The sequence below is a fragment of the Streptopelia decaocto genome (genome assembly GCF_964273445.1).
Source record: "Streptopelia decaocto genome assembly, chromosome: 2".
Lineage (NCBI taxonomy): Eukaryota > Metazoa > Chordata > Aves > Columbiformes > Columbidae > Streptopelia > Streptopelia decaocto.
The window spans coordinates 52035776-52046347 of NC_138655.1; the positions used below are offsets into that span (position 1 = coordinate 52035776).

Here is a 10572-nt window from a genome sequence, read left to right on the forward strand (position 1 = left end):
ACTGCTTCGGTGATACTCATGGATGATATTTTCTCTGTGGCAGAGGGCAGACATAGATTCTCATTTCTCTCAATACCCTTGAAGCTTTCAGTGCAGGTGGCTATAGTGACATATGTCTCCTCGCCTACATAGGGATGACTGTCAACATGAATACCAATCCTTGAAAGGATACTTTCAATTAATAGTAATGGAGAAATATTCCTTCACTTCTAGACAGGTTCTTTTGGGGTGAATCAGTTCTCTCCCTAATCACTTCACCACCTGCATACAGTGACCAATTGGCATCAAGTGCCAATGCTGTTAAATGAGATGTCATTTTACCTTTCACTACACATGACCATAAGACCACTGTCAAGCAGCCAGCAGGAAATTGGCTCATGGATGGAGAACATGTAGCTGAGTCTGAATCCTTGGAAGAAAACAGATGTGGTGGGGAGAGCACTTTGAGAAACAGCCCTTATGCTGTTTCTGTTGGCTGACTGTAACTGGATAATCTCTGGTGCTTTGCTAATGTTGTGCTCTTGCAGGCAGCAACCGTAAGTAATGTTGTTAAGCTCTCATCTCCAGCTGGCTATTAGTTTCTGTCACATTTTAGTGTACAGTGGCCAGACTTTGCTGAAACTTCCACAACACTTTCTTTTGGATTACAGTAATGAAATATACTCACCTAAGAAGCCTTCATTCAGCTCTAAGGAAACCCTTCTAGTTTCAGAACATCATACTGCATCTTCTCAGTGACTCCAAACTGCCACCTCTGCACTACAGTAGTGTACCACTGGATATCAAATCAAGGTCATAGTCTTGACTCTCATCTGCTGGGAACTGAATTGCTACACACCAGGAAATCTCAAAGATTTCCTAACAAACTGATTAGCAGGCTGGTGTTATGTCACTAAAGCAAACTTAGACACAAATTTATTTGCATAAAAGACTCTTAGAGACAATTCAAAGTCTCTGGAAGCCCTGGCCTATCAGAATCATCACAGTGCCTTATCCAACTGCATCACTTAGCCTTTGGTGAGAGAAATACAGAAGTCATATCATCTCTTTGCCCTTTGTCCAAACAAGACAGTCCATGGCACAGACTCAGGTTAAGAGGATGAAAGGACAAACAATATTCAACAGCTTCATGTTCTTGTTGCTTAGTTCACTAGTGGCAGAAGCTCAGCTACGCAACAAGCAGAGTGCCAGAGCATTTGTAGAGCAGAACAGAACCTGGGGACAGCTGAACCCAGCTCAAACCACTCTTCTGGCACTGTAGTATTCCCCACTCCAGACCTCTACTACAGCTTCCATTCTTGAAACAAAAAAACAATAACAGGATGTAGGAGAAATGTTCCTTACTACTTTGCGCTGACTGAGAAAAACGTATTGCCACTCAGTGTTTTTTTCCCATCTACTTTGCATGTCTCCACCAGAAAAGTTAGTGATCTCAAGCTCAGATCCAGATATAAACGATCCTCTTTGCTAGATTTGGCTTATCTTGAAGGTCTGGTTTGTTTTTGTTTTTTTTTTTTTTTTTTTTTTAATTGAAAATAATAAGATTAGAACTCAGACATATATGGCTACAGAAACGGGTCAGATCCAGGACTGGGTCATATCTTATCAATGTTTATCTGAAAATGAAGTGAAATAGATACCAAATGCCAGCTATCATATGCAGCCATAATTTTATAAATACTTCTGACATAACAGTATGTGTAACATAATGTCACACAAGTATGTTGCTAAATCCTATGTATGGTATGCTAACAACACAAAATAGAGATCCAGCTGCCAGAATTACATCCATTAACAGATGTACTTTAGAACATAGGGATGTTAATATAATAGAGTGAACCAACAGTAACTCTCCAAGTTATCTAAAAATAAAATTAGTGCCAGTATATTCAATACGAAGAAGTTACAAAATGGGGATAAAACTGAAGGACAGAAAATTGCTACCTAAGGCACATGGGCAGTTAAAATTGCAGCTAAACGTGAAGTACTGACATTGTTGTAGAATAGCTTTCATAGCTTTCTTAGTACTTATGTGGCCCCATTACTGCATTATGCAGACACCAAAGGTCAGTCCAGGTTTTAATTAAAAGAATGAGAAAATAGCAGTTGTTAAGGTGAAATATGAGGCAAGATCATTCTCACCAATTCAGCTGACAATTTCTTTTTTTTTTTTTTTCTTCTTAAGGTAAATTAAAAAACTGCAAAAATGAGGAGGACGGCTTCACTGAAATACTCTCCTATGTACTTATCTTGGGTAAGTTTGCATGTAGGCTAAATAACCAATATGTAGCTTCAATGAAATTGTTATTAATATTTTTTTTTGTAAATTAACTATTTCTGACTTTATTTATATTTTCCAAGTGCCTACAAATTCTCTAACTTTATTCAATATTCATATTGCCCATATTACAGCAATTTATAATCTGAAATAAATTATCTTTCTGTGAATTATATTTTTTTCAGTTTTAATGTTCTTAGATACTAATTTATTTTAAAATTCAAGGACATTTAAGAATTTTCAACTGTTTTCATGATTATTCCATTACTTGGAAGCTGGCCTAGAATACATTATAACATTTGACATTTCATTTAACAATAGTTCAAATTGTTTTACTAGCTTTACTGAGAAGTATGTTTCATATGAGCTCAGTAAATAAATTTGAAACTTATGCCTCATACGCTTTGTAGTTATGACTGGAAAATTGAAAGTGAAATTACATATGCTTCATTCATTTTTATTTTATAATGGAATAAGAGACAAAAAGGCAGGTCTTCATATATATGACAAAAGGAAGATCAATATTAATGGATTTTAAAATGCAGCTTCCACGTAAATACAAGAGCATACTGAAAGATTGATTTGAATATGGTAGTTGCGACAGAAACAAATGAGGAAAAAGTAGAGAAGAGCTGAAAATGCAGATAATTGCTATGAAAAGCCCAGTATAACTGACCCAACATATGTTGCTGTGTCATAAGGATAAACACTTAGCAACTTAACATACCGCATTAACAAATTGTAGATACCGGTCCTTATTAGCACCCTGACCAAGGGCGATGCCCTGCATCTGGCCATCCATGGACACAGGCACAGTAAGAGGCTGGGATCAAGCAGTATCTCCTAAGAAACTGTGGAACTGACTTGTACTGAGACTGGAAAGAAAGTCAATCTAATGATACAAGTTTCTTAACACTACGCATTATATAATCATACACATTATAGACAACTTTCACACAGGAAACTGAGCACAGTATGAATCAGAGCACTTCGCCACCAGAAAATTCCTATTGCACTCAGAAACTTGGCTTTTTTCTTTTATACTATAAAGAATGGGGAACAAGATGCTGGAGAGCAGGTCTGCGGAGAAGGATCTGGGAGTTCTGGTCAATGGCAGTTGAACATGAGCCAACAGTGTGCCCTGGCAGCCAAGAGGGCCAACCATGTCCTGAGGTGCATCAAGCACAGCATTGCCAGCTGGGCGAGGGAAGTGATTGTCCCACTCTGCTCTGCACTGGTGCGGCCTCACCTGGAGCACTCTGTGCAGTTCTGGGCACCACAGGATAAAAACGGATATAAAGCTACTGGAGAGTGTCCAGAAGAGGACTGCGAAGTTGGTGAGGGGTTTGGAGAGGAAGCCGTATGAGGAACAGCTAAAGTCACTTGGTTTGTTCAGTCTGGAGGAGAAGAGACTGAGGGGAGACCTCATTGTCGTATACAGCTTCCTCACAAGGGGTGGAGGAGGAGTAGGTGCTGATCTCTTCTCTCTGGTGACCAGTGACAGAATCTGAGGGAATGGCAGGAAGATGTTCCAGGGGAGGTTTAGGTTGGACATCTTTTTCACCCAGAGGGTGGTGGAGCACTGGAACAGGTTTCCTAGGGAGGTGATCATGGCCCCAAGCCTGACAGTATTCAAAAAGAGACTGGATAATGCCCTCAGACACAGGATGTGAATTTCATGGTTGTCCTATGCAGGGACAGGAGTTGGACTCAACAGTCCTTGTGGGTCCCTTCCAACTCAGGACATGGTATGATTCTATGATTCTATGACAGTCCCCACCAAGGGACAAGCAGTGCAAATGCAGAGCTCAGATGACTGCACCATTGTCCGCATGTACTGCACTTCGGTTTTCAGAAGTAAAATTTCTGTCCTCAGCCCCAAGTATCTGACACAACTGACTTCAGTTTCAACAAATAGGTTCAAAAGAAAACATATGACTGACCCACACAAGCAGAAGAAAGGAAAAATAAGAAAAATGTTATCCTTTATATTTTTCTGCGTCTCTTAATGAATGGACCAAGGACAATGGGCATAGTAATTACAGGGAATACTGAAAAACAAAACTATAATCATAGACAAACTCTGAAGTGTATTTGATACTCTGTCAGCTTCAATAATAATGAATTCATAGAAAACAAGAGTGTAAAAAATATCTACTTGTGTATTTAGACCCTATTGTTCACAGAAAATGCCCACTGCTTACATTTCATCTTCAATAGTTTTGCTTAATTTTAATTTTTCCAGAGGAGAAGCTACCAGAGAAGTGGAGGCTGTCCACTGTTTTATGTATTATTCTCTTAAGGGAGGGAAACCATTTTGAAGAACAATTTTGAGAAAAAACAAACAGTTCCTTCTCACTCTCCTTCAAATTTGTCTGACTGTAAACCTGAATCAAATAAAATCACATTTCTGAAGTCAGAAGCAGCTCAAAAGGACCTCATCTTTCTGTTATCCAGCTCCTCATTCTTGAAAGGAGAAATCAGGAGAAAAATACAATTTCATTCCCGTAAAGCAGGTTAAATTAAAAAGGTTTGCTTGACAGTATTTAGACTAGTCCAGGAGCTAATATCTCTGTCTGAAGACATAGAGCATTGAGCCAAACCTCCTCTAGACCTCCAAGGATGGACACTGCACGTCAGCACCTGGGTTGGAAGCAGAGTCTGCCTGGGTAAGGAAAGACTGTGCGAAGCAGGAGGACTCTGCACTCAATTCAAGTTCCAAATTATGAGAAATAAGCCCATCTGTAACATAAACTACTGCCAACTCCTTCCACAGAACACTTATGTGGCAAATATCACACCAAGTGAGATAATTGTTTGTTATTTCCATGTCTTTACACTGTGAATTTATACAGATACTTTTGTGATAAAAGTCCTTACCAGCAAATGTGAAGTCAATGTCATCTGTGATCTCCAATATACTCAGATCTACCAGGATAAAGAAAATAACCCTGGGTAGGCTGAGTTGAAAAAAAGTCACTCCTTCATTGTATTCAGATACTATCACAAGAAGAGGTTGCAAGAAGGAAACAGTTGCCTCTTTCAAGGATCAGAGTTTATGTCCTGGACCATAAACAGCATCTTAAATTACAAGTGAGTTGATAAAAGCATCTATTTAATGTTTAATGAGTTAAAGCAATAAAGAAGTCTCATAATAATTTAAATAGTCATCAGAGTTGTCCAGTATTGTAATGAATTTGCTGTTTTCATCTAACTTAGTGCATTTCTAATTGATCTAACATGGGGCACCAGCCTTTTGGTACAATGATGAGAAGGTCATCAGGAAGATAAGAGATATACAGAATACCTCTGCAGCCCACTAATGGAGTAATACTATGCTGCTGTTAAAATATATTTATATTGCAAGACAACCAAAAGGCCTAAAGTAGATTCTGCACCCCATTGTGCTGGGCACTGTGGAAACACAAAACAAGCCCCAAAGGGCTTGTAGTGTAAAAAGATAAATGATATAGCAAAGAGAAAAGCAATAGAATGCATTTGAAATAGACTGACTTTTTAATATCTATATCCATTTGTCATCCTTTTAAGCTGCCAAGAGAGGAGAATAACCCTGACCTGCTTCCTCAAATCTAGCCTATTCTCTTTGAATCCTATTTCCAATGTTAATTGAAGCCTGGTTAAGATGTTCTTTTTTAAAAAAAATAACAATTTTCAACCAGTTATATTTCCCTGGCTTTTACAAACAAGCATGCAATTAGAAAAAATTAAATGAAATGAAAACCAAAATAAAACTACCGATAAAGATGGGAAACACAATGAGAATTTAGTTATTCTAAGTGAGAATTCAGTTATTCTAATTCCTGCCCTTGACAATTGTTGGACATATTTTCATACAGGCACAGATAATGTCCTCTAATTCCACTTCAAGGGTCTATTCCTGTCAGTTAAACATTATCGAAAAGTCCCTAAGGAGGTGTTCATTTAAAGCTGATGCTGGCACAGTTTTTTGCTCTTTTTTAGCCATCTGGTCACATACTGAATTGTCAGCTATTTTATCTAAACCTGAGAGGAAGATTGAAGGAGTAAACAAAAACATCAACAAAAGAAATCTCAGGGTCCAAAGTAACCACAACAATCAAGCCTAAAGTTATGATTTCTTCTCACTCACAAAATTCAGACAAAAGAGGCTTAATTTCAAAAAAAACCAACCTCAAAAGGTTGGAACCTGAGGCTATTTTGAAACCCCTCTCCAGTCCATACATAGAGCTGTAAACACACACTGAGCATACATATTGCGTGCCCCCCCGCCCCCCCCCCCCCCCGATGCCTCTCCTAACAATTAATAGAAAACACACAGATCCATTTCTTTACGTTTAAAACTCAGAATCCCAGAGGCTGGCATTCCATATTATTTTGCATGCCATTCAATAAAACCTTTTAAGATCAATTTTTAAATGTGGATGCCTCAGTCCTACGCTTTCTCTACGTACTGACTTAAACAACAGAATGTGGAAGCTGACTGTCTCATTAAAGCACCCATATGAGAAAACTTGCTACGGTTTTTATACAAATAGACAAGAGTCCCACTACATTAAAATGAAACCAAATTGTCTTAGCAAACCTCTTTTTTCCTCATGGTCTTCTCTCTTCTCTGTGCAACGTTGTTCCATCTTACACATACACTTAGATGTGCCATCAGTGCTTCGTTTAAAGTGCATAAAAGCTATCCACAGCTCTCCTAAGGCTGAAACACTTTTAATATTTTCTGATCTATGTTCCTGCCACAAACATTCACCAGCAGTATGATAGCTCCAAGAGCAGACATCTGATTCTTGACATTTAAAGATACAATACTGGTGAAAAATAGTGACGCTGTATTAACTGCAAACAGCTTGTGAGGGAGTAGGTGATGTACTCCTAAAATGTATAATCAGAACAAGCAATAATTGCAACCTTTTGATTTTTTATTTTTGACTCAAAGCCATGTGAAAGAGGAATAGCCAAATAAACAAATCTGGACATGTTACAATAACTATTTTATGAAAATTTGTACTCTATGGCAAAAAGGAAAGAAGGTTGTTTTCCTGCTGGAGAAAGTATTAAGGTACCCCAAAGTTTCTCAAAAGGGTCTCAAAAGCTTTCATAATAAAATAAACAGTAAATGAAGGCAAATCTTGAAATTATAGAAATCAGAGAATTTGTATCCTGGTAACATTCGGTTAATTTACATTGTAATGCTAACTGCAAGTGCTACAACATCAAATTCTCTACACTCCTACTGTGATTGCCTTATAAATTCAAAAAGTACACAGAAAGGTCTTATTTTTCCCACATGAAAAAATTAAGCCTGTTCCTACACGAACTGTTTCTTTCAAATACTGAATGCTGGGGGAAAAAAAAGAAAAAAAAAAAACAGATTTATTTTTAATTTCAGCAGCATTACCCCTTGCTTGGTGGTCAGTGACCTCTCAGGAAAGGTGAAATATCAGGGCAAATGTCCATCCCCCACAAACAAGTGAAACAAGGCAGAGCACAGTTAACAGCAATCAGCTCTCCACACTGTACCTGGAGGTACTGACATGACCGTTCCTGCTGACACGTCTCTGCCTTCACCACTGTCTGGTCCATGTTAACTGACGCTTTCTGGTAAACTTCACGGGCTCTGCTCACTGTTAATGTAGAGGACCAAGAGCTTTTCTTCATTAACTGGGAGTCCAGATTCACAGGCAGGTTTGCACAGGTAGAGCATTTGACATCATTATTGCTTCTGGATGACTTCACAGTATGTTCGCTAATAGTATTATAGGCTTCCATAAAGTATTGGGAAGAAGAACGATCAGGGCATCTTCCCATGGTCATGACCCCACTGGGACCGTGATAAATGCAAACGTCATTGTCCAAGTTGTCATCTGAACTCCACCATCCTGATGCATTGGATCTGGGCTTACCTTCTGATCGCCTTTCTTTACTCTTGCTGCGCTTCCCATACCTCATAGTCTGTGACTCCTCCGGGCTCGCTTTGCCCCCATTGACGCTCCCCTTGGATGGTCCCTCCAGTGAATGGGACTTGGTAAAGAGCTTTTGGACAGAGTGAACTAGGTGCCGGATCCTCCCTGGGCTGTCACTGCGGTGCTCCATGGCAGTCCGCTTGTACTGCAGAGTGTGGTATCCATCCCGATTGAGAGGCAGCTGCCGCTCAAACTGGTCCAAAAGGTTGGCAGGAATGCGGTTGGTCTTGTTGGCAGTTCCATGGGGCACCAGAGCACACTCATCCTTGAGTTCGTGGTGGGAATTGTAATGCCTCCGGGGAAACGTGCTGCTGGCAATTTGGTCGTTGTAGGGCACCATGCACTCTGCCTGAAAGGAGTTCCTTTGAGTGTAGTAAGGGTGGTCTGCAGGATGGGGATCCACTGGGTTTAACAAATATGGCTTCCTGTCCGGGTGGTGTGGCAGACTATCACATGGAGGGTCACAGGCAACTCCATGATGATGACTACGGCTGCTAGATAATCCCTTCATCATTGATGTAAAGCGAGTCCCAAAGTCATCTAATATGTATGGCTAAATAATGCGCAGATCTCAGAGAAAGGCCTAAAAGAACAAAATACAACAGAAGTCATAAGATATCCAAGCTATGAGAAAAAAACAGCTTGTGCACTTTGAGTATTCATTGTTTCTTATTGTAAAAATAATTGGAATAAATATTCTCTGATTCTTTTTATTGCTTCATCTCTCCCATGCCCAAACATAGTAATAGGGGATAGATAAATAACATACAAGAAACATTATCTTTTTCCACCAGCTGGAAAACAGATGCAAGAATTTTTTTTCTGATATTAATTTCACCATTGTCACCATTCCCCAGCAAAATAAGGATCACCATCTACCCTCTTAAAACGTGAGTCCTGAAAACATTTGTGGACAGGGGCCTCCCAGGAGGCCAAATAACAAGCGTGGTACAATTAATCAGGAACTTTTCTCTGGCTTCAATGTCCATCTGTTCATGGCTCAAGTTGATCTCCATGTTGTCTACCTAGACTTTAAGCATCTCGAGACAATATCAGAACTTCATTTCTGTAAACTCTTATCAGATGAAGAATAAAATTGTAATATATTTCACTAACACTATCAGAATGAAGCCAAACCACTTAATAAGCTATATATTTGGCTTGTTGCATTCACTGTTTACTTCCTGCTATTCATAAAAAAAACCCAAACCAAAACAAACCAAAGAATCTTACTCTGGTAATGCATGGTTTGGTTTTATTTTCCATAATTTTTCAGAGGACTAAGCAGTGTTTAAATATCCCTGCCTACTCCCTCTACCATCAGGGGAATTGGAATAGCCAAAACATGCACATTGCTATAACAGTGTAAGGGATTTCAACATTTAATACATGATTGCAGTTATTTGGCCCTGAAGTGACTCACAATGTTATAGACTATTGAATACAACAAGTTGAACATGAAAATCTTCATCACAAGTGATATATTTACCACTCTGTTTGAAGCCAGATCTCCTCATTTCAGCTCCTGCCACTCGCAGAAGACTGAACGTGACTGCTACTGCAACCTCTGAGCTACTACTATATAAACCATGGGGTTTCAGATGTGGCAAAACATTCTTCTGGTGCTGTCTCAGCTCCTGATGGGCAGAGGATACCCTCTTATACCACACACAACTGAAAATGGGAGTCACTCAGATACTTCATTCCTTTCCAGCATGGCTAATTATGTCTTACTTTCGGAAATGTCACCCTTGAGATCTTTCTTGGAGTAGGGATAGACATGCATAGCAAACAGTTTTCCACTATGTTCCTCCAGTGTTCTCTCAGATAAAGTTCATGTTTTAACAGGTTGTAGACGTACCTACTGGCAAACTGGCAATAATGAAGTTGTCTAGAATAGAATTAAATTAATGTCAGTCTGGAAAAGCTTATTCTGCTTTTCATCAGAACATATTTTATATTTCCTTCTGAATCTGTGGTGAGCTAAAGAGGACTTTTTTTCAATATGCTTCAAAGCTAGTGTGGATGTCCTGCATTTTACTCCCCCTCACAAAAGGCTCTTGAAATATTCGAAAGGTATGAGCTCACTGGCTTATCTAAAGAGGATCATGACTGAAGGTACTTTCAAAAGCACAAAAATCAGGCCTTGTCAATTATACTTGTAGTGGCAATCCTTGGCACTTCTAAAGAGCATTTTACATCCTTACCAACTCCTCTAAAATGTGATCTATTAGACTGTGTAATAGAGAAACAACCAAAGGGATGTAACAATAAAGCCATTACTTGGATCACTGAAAATTTGACTTAACCAAAAATATCTTGTCA

The 10572-nt window shown here is 39.1% G+C and overlaps 1 protein-coding gene across 1 annotated transcript in view; it reads right to left on the reverse strand.

The window, feature by feature from the left end:
* The window catches only part of DLGAP1 (DLG associated protein 1), a gene marked incomplete at both ends in the record, with an annotated part of 147797 nt that extends 139036 nt beyond the window's left edge, over positions 1-8761 (reverse strand). Inside the window, one exon of the mRNA XM_082045385.1 lies at positions 7805-8761. Coding sequence (XP_081901511.1) covers positions 7805-8761 — 957 coding nt within the window. The remainder of the gene's footprint in view (positions 1-7804) is intronic.
* Between the last annotated feature and the right edge of the window lie 1811 nt (positions 8762-10572).